The sequence below is a fragment of the Empidonax traillii genome, unplaced genomic scaffold, assembly GCF_003031625.1.
Source record: "Empidonax traillii isolate 1590-97213 ecotype Southwest subspecies unplaced genomic scaffold, ASM303162v1 scaffold379:size601899, whole genome shotgun sequence".
Taxonomy (NCBI): domain Eukaryota; kingdom Metazoa; phylum Chordata; class Aves; order Passeriformes; family Tyrannidae; genus Empidonax; species Empidonax traillii.
The window spans coordinates 411,098-429,241 of record NW_020955572.1 but is presented as its reverse complement, the minus strand read 5'-3'; the positions used below and the strand labels follow the sequence as shown (position 1 = coordinate 429,241).

Sequence of the window (18,144 nt, the reverse complement as noted above, 5' to 3'; positions counted from 1 at the left end):
ATTGTAAAATACAACCTAGTGCAAACCTACAAAAATCACAAAACTTTCTGAACAATTCTGAATTATTTAATTGACTACTGCAGTGTTGTCAGTGTTCTTGCTTCTGGTTTACTGGTGATTGAAAAGGCACTTGCAGCCACAAAAGGTTTATGTGTGAAGAGGACATGTGTCAGTCTGCATGCAGTAAACACAGAAATGTGTTTTATTTCTGTAAATGGGATGGTAAATGTTAAAATAAACTACTTCATAACTTAGATTTTCATTTATTGCTGAAATGACACAGATTATCTATCTATCTATCTATCTATCTATCTATCTATCTATCTATCTATCTATCTATCTATCTATCTATCTATCTATCTATCTATCTGTCTATCTGCCAGTAAGGTCTTATTGCAATATACACCAGCTTGTAATGTTTCAAAACCTTTAGAGTGCATTGATATCTATTTGCATGTTGGAAAAGAAAAAAAAATCTCTCATGGTTAAGTTTGCATCAGTTTTGTTGGAGGTTTTTTATCTGGTTTTCTTTTGTGTGTGGGGAAAGGTTGGAGTTTTTTTTGTTGTTGTTGTGTTTGGGGTTTTGTTGGTTTCTTTTGGTTGTGGGTTTTTTGGGGTTTTTTTGTTTGTTTGTTTTGTTGTTGTTGTTGCTTTTGTTTCTGATGAAACTTGGGCTGTTTGCTTTCCCTCTTTCCCTCCCTTGAAATGAGAAAATTATGGCGCGCACTCAGGAAATTTCTGTGAGGGTAAGCCTTTTAGCTGTCAATCAATATAGCTCTGAGGATGTCAAGGTCACCAGAAACAAAAAAAGCTGCAAATAATGATTAGATGATGCAATTGTCATGACTTGCCTGACTAACAAAGACATGTTGACTTACATTCATGGAATGCATATTAGAAAATTTTTCAGCTAATAATGTATTTTTATTGCATTATCAAGAATACTTGAAAAATTTTTATGCTAATCATTAAAAAATATTAAGTTTCCTTAAGTTGCATTGCAGAATTTATGGGGGATTTTATAATCTCTCCAGGCTGCATAGTTGCCATAGGCTTAAGATTCCATGTTTTTAACTTTGGTAAATTTTTTTTTCTTGTCTTTTTAAAGGTGGCTTTGGAGAGCATGGAATGTCAAAAAAACACGGTGCCCTCTATCAGCTTATTGAGAGGATAAGAAGATTTGGCTCTGGTATTTTCACTGTTTAAATTAGCAAGTTGCCTGATGTCATAGCGTATCATGAACATAATTGATGATAGTACTTTAACACTTTAAAGCCTTCGTGTCTTGCTATTGGCATAAACAAATTATAAAATAAATAGTGCAAGAATAGTAATGAAGATTTTAGCTCTTTGTTGCTTTTTCTTAGGGTTCTACTTCAGTATCAAATCTGGAAGCTAAAATACATAGTTTTAAATCTTGTATTAAAAACTGCTTAACTTTGTTGTATGGCTGTGTTCACAGTTATCAGCTCAACTAATATCAATGCAGTGTCTTTTCATTGCAGGTAGGCAGTGCTGCATAGTTACTAATTTTGTTTGTTTCCTTCTTTTTTTCTGGATCCAGGTGGGGCATTTTGATGATTCATACTGTGTTTGAATAATTTGTAGTGTGTTATGCTGAACAAGCACATTTTTATACTAATCATACTCTTGTCAATATAAATGTAGTTGAATTCAACAGGCCATGGAAGTGGAATTCCCAGTAATACTGGTTGAGTTGACTCACAATATTTAATGCAAGGAGATGCCACTTTAATGTCATGAAACCTCAATTTCAAAAAGAAAAATATGTAAAACTTCATTGCAATCGTACATTTTGTCTAAATGTATCTTGTAAAATTTACCAGAGCACGGTAACTGCCATTGCAGATGTGCTTTGATATATTTCATTTTTAGAAGACATTTAAAATTTTAGTATTGCACAAATTCTTGTAATCTTTCACATGCAATTTGGCGTAAATTTCTTACCTCGGGTTCCAGAGTGCACTAATAAAAAGAATTTGAAATGGTAAAACATCTATATGAAGATCTGAAGCGGTTCAGTAATGATTGCGTATTAAGTGTAACAATAGTTTTTCTGTAAAGTGCCTACTGTCTGTCATGTAGACTGCTGCATAATTCCCATTAACACACTTATTTAATTGCAAGGATAAGTTACTTGTTTTACCTGAGTGTGTTGTTTTGTGTATTTTTTTAATCCCTGGAATTTTCTGTATTGTTCCTGATATCATTTGTTACATGCAGGTTGTTACAAAGGCAGGCTTTTCTTCCTGTGTGTTAAAGAGCTTTCTCCCTGTATTGTGCTGGAGCTTCTCCCCTTTCTTGCTTTGCTGCACTCTCAGCCCTGGGGCTTTGCCAAGGTTCCTTACTGTGATCCTGCCCTGGAATCCTTCCTGATTCTGACACAGTCATTAACACTTTGGTGCATCTGGTATCACAGGGGATTCTTACAGTGGGCAAGTGCACTCTTCAACTTCTTTCAACTGCACTGAGTAGGATTTGCTGATCACCTTTCAAGGGATCTGTTTGTTATGAACCTAAAAATTGCTTCAGAAGAAGCACCTGTTCTGGTGTGCAAGTCCTTGTCTCACTATCTGCCGACATCCATAACAACTATCCTTATCCTCTTCTGTTGTCACTGTAGGTTTCAGCTGATTTAGAAAGATTTGACTGTAATGGAATCAATGGTGGTAATATCCCTGAGAATGGTAGATATTTTTTTTTCTCTTGTAAAGAAACTCCAGCCATGAGTAATTCTTATCCATAAGATTCAGACTTATTTCAAGTCTTTCTCAGAAAACTAAGTAATGATAGACTGTCACATGACAGCAATGTCCTACTTTTAAGAGGCATAAAGAAATAATCTGAGTTTGACCTGCTGGAAAATAATTGTTCTCTTTTTGAGTGTGTGTGTCCATGTGACCTCATTCAGTATTTTAATTATCATTACAGGTTTTGAGCAAAATAATACATCTAAAGGAAGAACTACTGCAAAATTCTCAGGGAAAAATGAGAAAAACCGATTTCCTAGAGCTGCTACATCACGAACAGAAAGAATATGGCCAGGGGGTGTCGTTCCATATGTAATAGGTGGAAATTTCACTGGTAAGCTTTATGCTTTGGATGGAAAGAGAAAATATGATTTTTTAAAATTACCACCTTCTTTCTTTTTTTTTTTTCTATTAATTTTTAGAAATAAAATCATGCTATGAAAGTCAAAAGAAGGGTTTCTGCTGGAACTGGCCTGAAGTATATCTGTTTTGAAAATCTTAGTCATAATTAATAGTTTTCAAAAGCAAGCTGCATAATAAAAGTATATAACTACATCTTGGGGAGGGGAGGCTCCTTTCCTTTGCCTAATGTTTCCTGTTGCATGTTTGTTTCAAAGAGCAAAGTAACAGAATGTCAAGAAATCTCATTTTTGAGAGATTTTTTTTTTTTTTTAAATGCAGGATATTTGGCGCAAGTATATATCTAATTCAACTGGTGTGACATGTATTCTGCTAAACTGATTTCACTCAACAAACTGTATCAAATGTGTTTTGTCATTCCTCATTTTGGTTTTCAGATGGGTACACACAGACATTATATATGACAAGAAGAAAGACTGGCTGCTCTATATATAGAATTCTTGGCAGAAACTGTAGAAAAAGTTTAAAACATTTGTTATCCCTGAAAAATGTAAATGGATCAATATCAATGTGAATGTAAGAGATAATTTTAAAGAGAATGGAGAAAAAAACCTCAAATATAATGGGAAAAAATATGTAATAATATCTTATTTACTGTGCATAGTAATACAGGGAGCCGAAAGAAACATGCAACCGCTCACACATTTTGTGTATATGGAGAAACCATTCATTCCTTTCAAACTAACATCTACAGTCAAACTTCCAGTTTGTGAATATACATAGTACTATACCAAATGTGACCTTTGCTTTAGGATTACTACCTTCTGAAATAATCATAGTAAGCTAAATGAAAGCATACCAGATTAAACATTTTACCTTTTTCATAAAGAAAGGTAAATTCTAAAGCTTGTAAAACCTTGCTTAAAGATAAAGGAAAAGGGCAAGATCGGATGGAATAACTTTTAATTTTTAGAATCAGATATGATTTGAACTTGCCATTTTTACGGACTTTGAGGTTTTGTCATCTTTAAGTTTAAAAAAAGATTTGGGTTTTTTTAATTATCCTAATCTGTAACCTTCAAGATGGATGCATATAGCAAATTCTTGCCAAATAATAATGGGGTTTTCTTAAGCAATACAGCTATATTCTCAGATACTGCCCCTATGTCAGTAAACTCTGTCTTTTGTCAGGCAATGAAGTTACATCGCTATGCTCTCTGAAGTACTCTGTACCAGCTGGCTTTGTGTTCTGTGCTGAGAACTGGCCTGGCTGCATCTACATGTAGGGTATAGCTCTGACCTTTTCTGAACGTGTTTCTCATTTTTAAAACTAGCATCTACTTGTGCTTAGCATTTAACCAAACTCCTAATTTCCCACTTGTGATGTATCATTTGTTTCCTGAAAGATTTTGATGCAAAGAAGAAGACACTTATGCCTGTTGAGATCAGCCTTATTAAAATCAAACACTTTGACTGGTATGCCTATTTACCTGGCTTAGACTAAACTGGTCTCCAGAGTGGAAGGCTGTGGGATTTTTTTTTTCTTTTTTTCTTTCTATTAGATAGATAGCTAGAATGCAGGGTTCCTCAGTTTTCTTTGTTTTTTTTCCTTTCTGTTGTGTTTTCTTTCCCTCAAGGTGGTTCACTTGATGTTCATCTAGGAAGTTGCTTAGCAAATGTTATGCTTGATGCAGGCACATAAGCAATACTGTATTTCTTCTGTCTTCCTCTGGTGTAATATAGTTGTGGTTTTTACTGCAGGTTTTATATTTACTAGAGTGTGTCAGGCAGTATTAGTTCCCTTGCAGGCACATATGCTCTGATGAGATGGTGGTCTGAGTAGGCCTTTAATTGGAATCTGGCAGTACATGGGACTGCTGGGACACACAGGGCTTCATGATTCACTGACTCCTTCCAGGCCTATATTCCTAGTATCGATTGTAAGGAGGAAGATGCAGTTAGAAAAGTCTCTTATTTTCATCTTGTACAATTGTCCTTCCAGGCACCCAGCGCGCCATGTTCAAACAGGCTATGCGGCACTGGGAAAAGTACACGTGCGTTACGTTTATCGAACGGAGCGATGAGGAAAGCTATATTGTATTTACATACAGACCATGTGGGTAAGTGTGAGTGTGTGGTAACAGATAGTTGTGCTTTCAAGTTTATGTTTCAAGCATATGTTTTGTCACGTTTCTCAGCTTTGCAGTTATAAGGGAATATATTCTTCACAGGAAAATGAATAGTTACTGCATTTAAATAATGCCCGTGTTCTGATCAACTTTTAAGTTCATTGAAAACAGTATGTGCAGTAACTTTGTAAAGTTACACCTCTTTTGTCTATTTCTAGATATATATATTTCTTGCTATATATACCAAGATACGAGGCTTTCATGTTTGGTTTTCTGTCATGCTCCTAGTATTTATATGTGTTGTTCTAAAGGTATTACAGGTTTATCATTTGTTTAGTCTTAGCTTTCTCCATGTCATTGGTGAATTATGTATGGACTGCTATCCCGTATCCTCTTTCCACCTTAATTGTTGTTAACTGTAGTTCCATCTCTCATATTGCTAAGACTACCCTTGCTCAGATTTGTTTAACCACCAAATTCATGACCATTTTGCAAATTCCTTTTTCTAGCTCACTGATGTGTAAAAGTGAACAGAACAGGTTTTATTACTCAGAGATTCGGCTTTCCATTAATCATTTTTCCATTCAGATATTACTGTTCATGAATGCCTCAGTCAGCTATATTTGTTATTTATTCCACTCAGAATCCTTACTTTTATATAGCAGTCAGTGAACTTCCTGAGTCCACCATATGTATTTCCCAAGAAGAGTGCACACTGCCTATGTCAATTCTGTACTTCTGACAGTCACCTCCTATTTGGGTTGTAGGATCCCCAGGGAACAGCTCTCTGTCTTACTGACTTCTTGATCATAGAACCCTTTGCATGCCTACTTTTGAATTGCGATAGGATAGGGAAGTGAAAAGAAGTTTTGGGACGTCCTTGCATTGTAGAAATGATCCTGAATGTATTTAATTTCTAACCTGTAAAATTACATGTGGAATTATCTGTTTAAAGTACCCATTACATTCTTCTTAAGGCGTAGGACAACATAATAAAACCTAGTCCTAGGCTATTTTAGAAAGGGATCACCTTTGCCTCTCAAAGTCTCTGAGCTGCAGATCCTTGCAATTGAGGAGCTTATTCTATGGTTGCCTGTCATGTCCTTATGCCACTGTTGGTATTCTGTAGACCTCTGTTAAAAACAGTGAAATGAAACAGACTTTTGTTCTGAACCAGCATGACTGTTATTTTAGTTAAAACAACCCGTAAGTTAGGATTCACTCATAAGATAGGATTCAGGGACACATCTGGAAGAGAAATGGGAAGCAAAAAACAATTGGGATGGTTCCCTTGCACTCACGGAGGCAGAAAGCAATGTATATTTAAACAGAAGAGTGTGAAAGATATAAGTGGTTTCAGTCACTTTAGAAAGAGAAGTATGAAGATATCTGCCAAATGTAAATTCTACAACTTCAAAATACCCAAAGCCAAATGACAGAAAATATCTCCAGCCAAAGAACTGTTCCTTAGGCTGGTTGATGCTTCATGAGATCAAATCACTTTAGGGGGAAGGCTGAATTATAACCAGTTTTAAACAGAAGGTTGGAATATACTCAGTATCTACTTTCAGAGTCAACATTATCCTTTACCAGTAAGGTTGTTTTATTGGTGGGTAGTTTGCAAAATACAAATAACTTACAAAGTCTGTAACATGTTTAAAATAAAAACAAAGAAGAGTGTGGCTATTAACAGTCCATCAGTGATGAAAGAAAACTGGACCGAGAGAAGGTACAGTTAAATGGTGGAGTTTTTTTTTTGGGTCCCCAAAAGTGGTTTCAGGAAGAGCCAGATAAATCAGAGCCTGTATGCTCCGGGTGAACAGGAACCACTGTGCACTACCCACCAGCATACAGTGCTGATGCAGAATTTTCCACGGAAAGAGCCCAGACTAAAGTGACACCAAACCAACTGCAAACACTTTGTGCACTACATGACCAGTCATGTTAAAATTATTCTCAGTTCTTTCCCATAGCACCCTACTGTGTTGTTTTGTTAGCACATTGTGTCATTATTGTTTGTAGTACCATGGCAGCTAACATTCTCAAATGACGGAGATTTTATTGTACTTAGGACTGTTGAAATAAAAAACTACATGATAAACCCTGACCCAAAGAGTGCACAGTCAAACCATAACACATTTAATGAAACAAAGTCACATATGTGAAAATTCAGGTGGCTGTATCTGCAGATGTCTCATAGGACAGCATTAGCGCACTAGCAAGGGAAGTGTTACTGAGCCATTGTAAACATTAGGGATAGTTTGGAGTGTAATGTATTACATCTTGAAACAGTTCATGGGAAGATCATCCCAGAAGGGCAGTGATGGAAAAAGCATATTTGAAACATAACAGCTGGTTATCAGAGATACATGACCTTCCTAAAGTTGAGTGGTTACATATCATCAGTGAAAAAGAGATAAGTTTTGATTTTTAAGTCCCGTAGGACTGCAGGGAATCTCAGAAAGATGTCTAATATATTCTTAAGACAGAAATAGCTGTACCTAAGTAATTGCTGATACGTGCTTGTCTAACTGGTTTCTAAAAACCTACAAAAATGAATATTTCACAGCCTGCTAGGAATTGTATTTCTTCAGCATCTGTAATATAAGAAATATAGGAAGTTGAGGGCAGTATTTTTTGGTCAGACCTAAAACAGCTATTTCTTACTGCAGTTGAAGTATATTAACTTGTTTTTTCTGCTCACTATGGCCATAGAAAATTATTTTATTTTCTTTTCAAAGGGATCTGTTACATAATTTGAGACTTTTATTATGTCCACCCTCAGTTCTATTTTCTTTTGGGCCTAGAAAACACCTACTTAATTTAATCTTTGCTGATAAATAGTGTTTTTGAGGCCTTTGATCACACTGGTTTGCTCTTTGAGAGTCTTTTCAACTAATTCACATCTTTCTTGAAATATAGGACCCCATAACTAGGGCATGTTTGTCCAGATGAGTCATTACTTCTGCTGAGCCAGTTCAAGAGATATTCATGTATCTTACAGTCATTCCTTCCCCTTAGGTACCTAAGCACGATGGCTCCCTGTTTCTCAACAGCTGCCATGTTCAGTGCATGTTCGGCTGGAATGTGACTCCAAACAAGGGCCAGAGCTCTTTTTGCAGCACTGACACCCCATCATTGGCTCCAGTGTGTACCACGATTTGCGCATGTTGGGACATCAAATAATTCCATATTTACCTTTTCAGATCTCTTCTTAAAGCTGCTGTGAGTTCCAGCCTTGTCTTCATGGTGTTTATCAGTCTTTTCTCAGATTGCAAGTTTAAAAGGCATCTTCTCTATCTTAACTCATTATAATATTCCAACTACCTTTATACCTCCCTGGGTATCAGACTTTTCTGATTTGCTTTGGACAGCTTGTTTGGAAAAATGTCAAAAACCTTACAGCTAGATCCCTCCTTCCCATCAAAATAATTTATTCTGCTGAAGTCTTAAACTGTAATTATTTATCACCATGGGTTTATTTAACCTGAGTTTGATAACAACTTATTGTTGAAATACAGTTTTGTAGTACAGCTGAATCACTAACTTGGTACTTAGAAATTTTGTGAATACTGATAGTCATTTGTACCCACGAGCTCCAGATGTGAGAATAAGTTTATAGTATTAAGATATTATGGTTTTGATTCTTCTACCAAGCAGGCAGTGTATACTACCTTTAATATCTATTACAGTAAATATTTATGCATCTAGTTGATTAGGGCAAATAAAACTCTAATTGGTAACAAATTTAAAATACCCTTTGTTCACTACTGCTTCTCTATCCTTATGTTTTTTCCTATCAAATTGAAAGTGCCTGAAGATACACTCAGCGTACTTCTCTGTATGCAAAACTAAAAAAGGGTCAGCAAAGTGGGATGGCCTCAACTCACATGCTCTTAATAAATATCACTGAGTACAAGATCAAGCTTCTTTTTATATAGTGAAACAAAAAAAAAAAAAGGAAAAAAACAACAATTAGTCATATTGTTCTGGTAGCTCAGCAAGCCTTTGATCTCAATTAGTGGAAATTTTTGTTCTCCACTGGAATACTTAAGCACATTTTATGACAAAATTTAGATGACATTGCAATCAATATTGTATCCCCTTTACGAGTATCTGACAAATACATCTGAGATAGAGATTTGATTTTTCTGTTTCATGTGCTTCTCTAAACATTGTAGACTGAACAACTTCTAAATGTTTTAACCTCTTTTGAATTTTTTTTATTGCATAGGCATGTAGTATATAATAAATGAATAGGCATAGCAGGCAAGTTTGCAAAACAGGTAAAATTATTGCCCGAGGTACACTTTTGCAGCATTCTTTAGCTAAAGAATGTGTTACAAAAGTTGCTCTGTAATTTTTATGAAATGAGAAGAAATCAGAGTTTTGCTAAATAATCTGTGCACTGGGGGAGGCTGACTCATGCTCTCAGGTGTTGATTAACCCTGGCAGCTGGCACTCCTCCTGACCATAGCAGCTGGCATAGCTTCCCTGCTGGGTCTGACGTGGCCTGCAGGATGTGTGTGAGCAAGGGACAGGTGACTGGTTGCCATAGTCTACAGCACAGTGCATTAACTCTCTGAGGGATGGTTTATGTTAATACACTGGGATGGGCAGCTGTTAGCTGAGGATGGCCTCTGTTGGTTGTTTGTTATAGTATTGGGGCAGACATCTCCATGAGCAGGTAAAGAAGCAGTAAGCCACTTCTGCCATCACAATAGGTCCTCTTAGGGCAGTGAATCAGAACATTTAGTAACCACGATTGTATCTTGATCCCTGACAAAAAGCAAATTCATCAAGCCAGGTCATAGCCAATATCTTCTTTGTACAGATGGAGTAATGTTTGGGATTGAAAGAGATATTTTCATCAAGAAAAAGAAACTCTGCTTCCAGAGTGCGACTTTATTTGGGAATTTTGTGAACCTCTTTTTCTTCCTTTATGTAATGTAGGTGATGATTTGCAGTCCTATTATGCTTATGAAATTCTGCAGTTTTTCATCCACAACTTCATGGCAGTCACTGCCATGACAAGGTGATGTTGTGGTCTATGATGATTTTTATATTATCACATTCTTAAGAATGCAGCTTTTTAAAAGAAGTGCAACATTTACCCTACCTGATTCTCTCTTCCTTCATATTAATTTAAGAGAGTGAATATGTTGCTCCAGTCATTTCACTTTCTCTCTGTCATTTATTTCTCATTGCTGATCATCATTGATCAGCTAGACTGATTAAATGGAATTAGAGATTCATAAATAGTTACTGTCTCAAACTGCTGTCTGGTACAATAAAGATTAAAGAGATGAGCTTTAAAAGCTTCAGTTGATGCAGTTTAAGTGGTGTGACAAGTGCTCACACATCACCGAGAGGTCTTTACCTTTTGCAAAACACACCTGGGGTCAAACCCATAATATCGCAAATTAATTTACTTCATAGATTTTTTTTATTTTTAGTTTTCCGTACCCTTTTTCTCAGTGCAATTGTTGAAGTGATCAGAATCTTGTAGCTTAATTGGATGAATCTGGTGTGCTTGACATGACACTCAACCTAGCAAATCCTAATGACCCTCTATAAGTGTGCACTGCTGCTGCTATTTTAGGACTTGTGTTAATTCCAATTTTCCTTGGCATGTAAAGAAACAATAAATTTCTTTATATTTTTCTGTAAAGTACTTGAAATCTGTCAAGTAACCAGTATAAATATAACCAATAAGTATAAGAGAATTACCATACTCCTTTTCTGGCTGCTTATTTTTTTGGAGGAAGCCAGCATTAAAAAAATAATTTCCAGTATACTGGGGCTTAGATGTAAGGTGTTAGACAACCTAGAGAAATACTGTGTAAAAGATTTTGGTTAATTTTTTTTCTTCTGAAAAGAAACATCTTTCAAATGTGTCAGATGAGGTACTTTTAGTCACTAAACACATTTGATAATGCACAACTTTTCTTGTGTTTTAGTACTGTAATAGTAAAATGTCAGATTATTTTGTCAAACACCCAAAAATCTATCTGATTTATGAAATACCACTAATAGCTTTCAGAGTTGATCTGAAACACCTCCGTTTTCATCTTCCTAGTATTTTTAATTGTATTTGATACTTTGGTTAATTAGCTATTTATATACCATATTTTCTTATTTATGAATTATCTCAATAGCTTAATGTTTTGTACCAGCCATTTTGTTGTTCTGCTATTAGTACACAGCTATTGGCTGACCTTTTCCAAGATACAGTGCAGAACTCTAAATATTTGGACCCTCTTTTGTTCTAAAAGAAGCAAAAAGGACAGGAAGAAATAGACTGTAGTTAAATTCTTGCTTTATTCTTTTGCCCTTGTTACAAATAGTGTCAGTGAAAGCAGAGCAGGAGACATCATAGAGGTTATTATTTAGAATTTATTTTTCTATTAATCTCCGAAGTATCCTGTGCAATAATTATATTGGATATATATGGAATTTTTTAAGCCACCAAATATGTTTTTGCCAGCTGAAGTATGTAGTGTGTATGAATTCAATAGCATAAGCATATTAAAACTATTGAAAATGTGTCAAATATTCTACAATTTCCAGTCTCAAAAACCTTGATTTTTTTAAGCCATAAATTAATGTTCTTTAGTTCTGCATTGCAATTTTTCTCTAAAGAGTTTCCACACAATGGTAAACATGAAGACTCTGCAGAAGTGTTTAGACTATTTTAAACAAAAGGATTCATTGTGCCTTTTCATAATTATGTTGGTTATCCTAACTTTATTCTTATCAATCTCTTGCACTGTGATCATGTGTTGTATTCAGATCATAAAGATTTTTAATTACAAATTAAATTCCAAGATTTAAACAAATGCGTTTAAATCTGTTCAGTCTCCAAGGTGTATTTTGCAGGATTACAGGTGAATGGAAAACTAGATAGGTTAAAATTGGTTATATAGTTGAGCTTGGAGGGCTGTAGTAAAACTGTGACTGAAAGTGCACTATCACAGGGGCTTAACCTGTCCTTTTTAACATCATTATCAATGACACTCGAAAGAGGTGACGGTTCGTGCTCTCATCAGCTTTGAAGATGACACCAAGTGGGGAAGGGGGGGTGGATGATAGGCTCAGTGGTAGAGCTGCCACCCAAAAGGCCCCAGGCAGGCTGGAGGAACTGACCAGTGGGGACTGTATGAAGTTCAGCAAGGGCAAACTCAAAGCCCTGCACCTGGGAAGGAAGAGCAAGATAGGCCAGGCACCACTGAACTGGGAAAAGCTCTGTGGAGAAGGTCGTGGGGAACTGAGCTGGGCAGAAACCAGCCATAGGCCCTGGCAATAAAGGCTATTGAAAGCATCCAGGGCTGTCTGAACAGAAGCACAGCTGGTGACTCAAGGGAAGGGATCATCCGTCTTTACTCACCACTTGCTAGGTTACAGACAGACCCTGCATCCGTTGCTATTATTCTATCAGTGTTTATAATAATATTTCTATATAATATTGTAAATAGTAATTTTGTGTTGATACTGTTTATATTCAATGAGGGAAATACACAGGTGTTCTTTATTTCCTTTTACTGTGATGTGGAAAAGTAGTCTGTAAACCTGCAGCATTGATAATGGCACAGAATTATAGCAGGGAGTCTGAATTGCCATTGTTTTTGTTTACCTTGAAATGAGCTATTAAGGGAAGACACTTTAAGAAATAAATTAAACATGGTGTTGCATAACTCTAGCTGAAATACTGAGCATAATTCAGTGCTTTGACCTAAAAAGTTGTTTCATACCTATCCTTGGAACTATCTAAAGCAGAAAGAAAAAAGTTATATTGAGGGTAGGACTACTTGAGAAGCAGTTGAGATAGCAAAGAATGATTGTCATGTGAACAAAAATTTTTCCCAACAGTAATTTTCTCTAGCAACTCTGCTAGACTGTTGTAGTAATAGTTTCCGATGTAACGTAACTTGTGTGGCCTTTTTGATTTTAAGATAATATTTTTTTTTGGTGTATATATATCCTTGATTTTAACTATTACTGCAAAAACAGTATATGCTTACTGAAAACAGATATTGTAAGCTAAAATGCCAGGGTTCTACTTCTCCAATACCCATATTTTAAAATTTTAGTTATATTAAATACTGACAAAATTCAATGAAAAAGACTAACCAGCCAGCTAACCAAGTGAAAAGTCTGTTTGCCACCACAAAACCTGAAAAGGGGAAACAAGCAAATGTTACCTGTAGAATTTAATCTGCTATTGGTATTGCTCCTGCAGCTGATCTTCCTTTATTGCCCAAGGAGGCATCCTATCCTGAAGGACAGGATCATTCTCCACACTAACATTGACCTCCTCAAGGACCAAATATATCCTACCATGTAAATGCTGCATCAGAAGTATGTCTTCATACTTCATACTACAGAAAAAAGGAGAAAGGAAAGAGTGGAGGAGGTGCTCTGGTCATACAATTCCATTTCACCTGGCAGACTGCAGAACTCACAGAGAAGAGATGGGAAATCAGGCTTCTATTAGGGAGCATAATGCTTTGCTGGCCTGAAATATTTAACATCTTCAAAGGTGCAGGAGAATAAGCTTATGAAACCTGAAATTGTGTTCCATTTCATAGGATTTGCTTGATTCTCCTTTCTTTCCTTATGCTACCATAGTCAGCAGACCTCTTTTTCTAAGGAAAAAGGAGGTATCTCAGGAAAATGCTGATGGTATGAATGCTTAAAAGGGCATCTCTGTTCCATAAGTTTACATTTGAAATTTTATCATGGAAATGCAGTAGAATAGGAATCGAACATGAGAGCAGTTGCAAAATAGGTTTTTGAGGTTTTTTGGGTTATGTTAGTTTTTTCTTGTGAAAATATAGCTTTCTGTGACTGAGGTTCCTATTACAAAAAAACAGGGGTGTAAGAAAGAAAACAGGAGTATAAGAAAAAAACAACTCACAGATATTGAGAGCGTTCAACCTCCTAATATCCTGCTCTTGCAAATGATATTGTAGATTACCCATAGCCAAAGAAAGAAAAAATAAAAGGGATTGCACAGTGGCATCACAATATTCCACCTTGCACTCAGGACATCTTTGTTCTGTATTTTCAATTTCATTCTGAATGAGTCTTTTAAAAGACCCATATTATTTCACTTGCATAATTTCTGCACCTTTTATAGGTGGATATCGTGATGGTAGGATGATGTTTCAGATAAAAGTATAGCAAACTTATCAGAACTGAGTGACCAAGAGATCAGTGAGTGCTAAGATACAAAGCAGAAGTAAGGCACAGAAGAAAGCTTGCCTTCACTTATTCTTTCTGCTTCCTTCTGCATGCTTCTTCAGTGTGTTAGGGCAAGAAAGCAGCGATAATGAATAGGTGAGATAGTACTTCCAGTCAATTTTATTTTTATTGATTCTTTAGAAGAAAAAAAGTTCCTGTGTCGTTCTGTAACAGACTGTCACAACAGTTGATCATAGCTAACATCTTTTAAGAATACCTTGAATAATAATAAAAAACCCCATTCATGTGTCCCTTTTTGGGTATTTTGAATAATAAGTTGCTTTTGAACAAGATCCAGATTTGTGAGACTACCAAAATTACATTGTGCATTATTCTGCTGAATCTTTATATGTTATTTTCTGAAGTTTTAACTGAATTTGCTATGTGGTTTGTCAAGATATGTATGAAAATGTTTATCTTCGCTTGTGTTTTAATTACAGGTGCTGTTCTTATGTGGGTCGAAGGGGAAATGGTCCTCAGGCTATATCTATTGGCAAGAATTGTGATAAATTTGGCATAGTTGTCCACGAATTGGGTCATGTGATTGGTTTTTGGCATGAACATACACGACCAGATCGTGATGACCATGTCACCATCATTAGAGAAAACATCCAGCCTGGTGAGATATTCTGATAAGCATTTTGGAAAAAGAAAATTGTCTGCTTATTTTTTGGTGTTTCCTTAATCTGCTCAATTCTATTATAAGTGAATGCTGAATAGAAATGAGCCTTTTTGCCTTCTATTCTTCTTAGTTTGACTGATCTCAAGTTGACTCACAAATAAAATACTACAGTTAAAATATAATATTTTCCAAAGGTCTGGCCAAGTAGCAAGCTGTTAAATAGAAGGCTAGAAGGAGCAAATTAATAATCATGCTCAAAAATTGAGAAGAAAACCACTGCTCTTTAAGGCCCTTTAAAAGTCAGGTTTCTATGCTTGAGAAAGGGCATTTCTTTTGTAATATTTACAGAGTGATAAAGTAAAAATATGTCAATAGCCTTCAGCTGCCCAAGAGGCTTAGACTTGGGAGGTAAGCTGAGGACTTTGTGACAGAAAGGCCCAGTTCCTGCAGTTTACACATTACTCACCTCTCTTTCTAGTCATTGACCTTGGTGTTTTTGAGACAAAGTGAGAACTTCAAACTGTGACTGTCATCTCTGTCACTCTACTTGTTGTACCCTCACTTGTGTTGGGTAAGCAAGATGAGAGGGAATTAGGCATGTTTTATTTGCAATGTTAATAAATGTGTATGCTTTTTGAGAAACACTGATTTTGACTTACAGGAATTCTCTGCTCAAAAAGGGGTGAAATCAGAAATTGTCCAGTGATAGCTTAGAGTGTTTGTCTGTTCCTATGGAAAATATTTTAAAACAAAATAGATTTGTGATGCAATGGAATATATGAATTAATTTGAGATGCCACTTCATCTAGGACTTCGAAGGAGACTATAAGCTGATACACACTCCCATTAAGTCTCTGAAGTCCTGAAAGGGCGTGCATATTTGAGCCTTCTTTCTGTTCTCTCTGTGTTATTGACTTGTGTAGATGCCATAAATGCTCTTCCCTTTTTTTTTTTTTCTGTGACAGCAAAAAATCCTCAGCCTCCTGCTCTCCCTTTCAGTTGTCTCTCTAGTTTCTGACTGAAATCACTTCTTGTGGTGTTGCATAAGCTTGAGGATCACTAAATGGGATCAAGAAACCATAACCACTGAGCCAGCTGTGGTTTTTTATATTATGCAAAATATATTGGTTAATAATATTAATGTCACTCCAGTTTGTTTTTGCAAGACTCCGATGGGAATATGAACTGGACTTAGAAGTGCTTTATATCTCTAATATACTGATAAAGGCAAAGAACTTATGCTTTGTAATTATGAACTAAGTATAATTCTTTTGTTCCTCTTCTGCTTTTGTTAAATTGCGACAGCTGGCTCTCAAAAATTTGACTTTGTGTATTGTCTGTATTACATGGAGGCTCAGAGAGTAGCCTTTGCTGAAGCAGTTTCCAGTATCCAGTAGTTTAGTACTGGTTTTAGTATCCAGTAGTTTAGTACTGGTTTAGTGTCCAGTTAGACCCTTAGTATCCAGTCTAATGAGTCTACAGTGAGGAGGGTTCTTCTGGAGTCTTTACTGTCAAAATTATTTTATTGCAGAATTAGGAATCAAACCAGCATTTTCTGTAGATTCTATATGAAGGGCAAAACAGTGGATGGGACCTTTATATACTGGTTGAATGAGATTAGTCTTTCTAAATGCCAAATATAGCAGTTTGTTGTGTATTTCAGAAGATGTCTGCCCTCTGGGTTAAGAGGGCATAATAAAGTCACACAGTTACTCCCAAATAGCAAACATTTATGAGTGTCGGTGAGTAATTAGGTTAGGATCTTTGCTGTTTTTCTTTTCCCGTTTGGTTTTTCTTTACAGAAGATATTAAAGAATCTCTACTTATCAATCATTTGTAGGTCAGGAATATAACTTTTTGAAGATGGAGCCTGGAGAGGTGAACTCCCTTGGCGAACCCTACGACTTTGACAGCATTATGCACTATGCCAGGAACACCTTCTCAAGGTTGGAGTCTCAGGTTATAACTTTTGACTTTTAATTCTATTCCTCTCTGTGAATGCTAAGAACTATGCTTTTTGAAGTATTTTGAAATCACTTAAAAGGTCCCTTGCGATATAGTATTCCTGCAGCAGTCAAAGGACAGCTTGTTTATTTTAAGTCAAAATAATTATATTTTAAAACACATTTCTGTTCAGTTTCAAAGCAGCCTATTCATCCTGCTTCATTTCTTTGGATTTTCAGACAAGATAATCTGGAAACATCACTTTACATAATACTCACTTTCTTTCTGTGTCCACAAAAATTTGAATTTAGAAAGATCAAATGAGTGAAATGGTTAGGAATGCTCATAGTAACATGATCTGTTCTCAAAAAGAGAAGTTTTCTTTGATACATATTGTTTCATAACTACGGATTATGCAGTTAGAATACATTGTGGTATTCAGACATCTACCACACAAGCCACAACCTTTGCTAAGGATGGCAGTCCACCATTTCTGACAGAGGCTGCAACCTCTGTTGTCTGTGCAGATTGTTACTGTCATCAAAACCTTACAATAAAGAGTTCTGCTTGTTTTGCCTTGTCCTGTTGAAGGCTGATCCGTTCTCGACTCCACAGTAACTCTCGTGGGGCTCTCCCTGAAATGCTGTAGGGTTGTGGGGAGCTGTACAGTGAGCTGTTCCCATAGGCCAGCCCTACTTGAGAATTAGTGGAGAAATCTTTCACCCAGTCTCTTATTATGTTTCATGCCAATTTACAGTTCAGCTAATTATTCTCTAAAAATATCAGATTAACATAAAATTAAAAGAAACCTCCAAAAACATCGAACAAAAATGCTAGTGTGAAAAGTTATGTACTAAGTATTTGTTTTTTGTTGTTTTTTTTTTTTTTTTTTCAATTCATGCATTTTAAGGCAAAAAATACTAGGCATTCTTGACACTTTGAACTAAACTGAAGACTGCCAGAAAACTCCCAACTCTTTGCAAATTTGTTAGGCTTGTTCTCCTGAATATAATTTAAAAAAAATTCAACCAAAGGCTGTATTACTCAGCATACACATCATTCACCCCTGGAAGAC

The 18,144-nt window shown here is 36.0% G+C and overlaps 1 protein-coding gene across 1 annotated transcript in view; it reads left to right on the top strand.

Annotated features, from left to right (window-relative positions):
- The window catches only part of TLL1 (tolloid like 1), a 130,776-nt gene that overhangs the window by 61,384 nt on the left and 51,248 nt on the right, over positions 1–18,144 (top strand). The window contains exons 3-7 of the mRNA XM_027893081.1: positions 1,109–1,189; positions 2,953–3,105; positions 5,134–5,251; positions 14,944–15,122; positions 16,966–17,071. Coding sequence (XP_027748882.1) covers positions 1,109–1,189; positions 2,953–3,105; positions 5,134–5,251; positions 14,944–15,122; positions 16,966–17,071 — 637 coding nt within the window. The remainder of the gene's footprint in view (positions 1–1,108; positions 1,190–2,952; positions 3,106–5,133; positions 5,252–14,943; positions 15,123–16,965; positions 17,072–18,144) is intronic.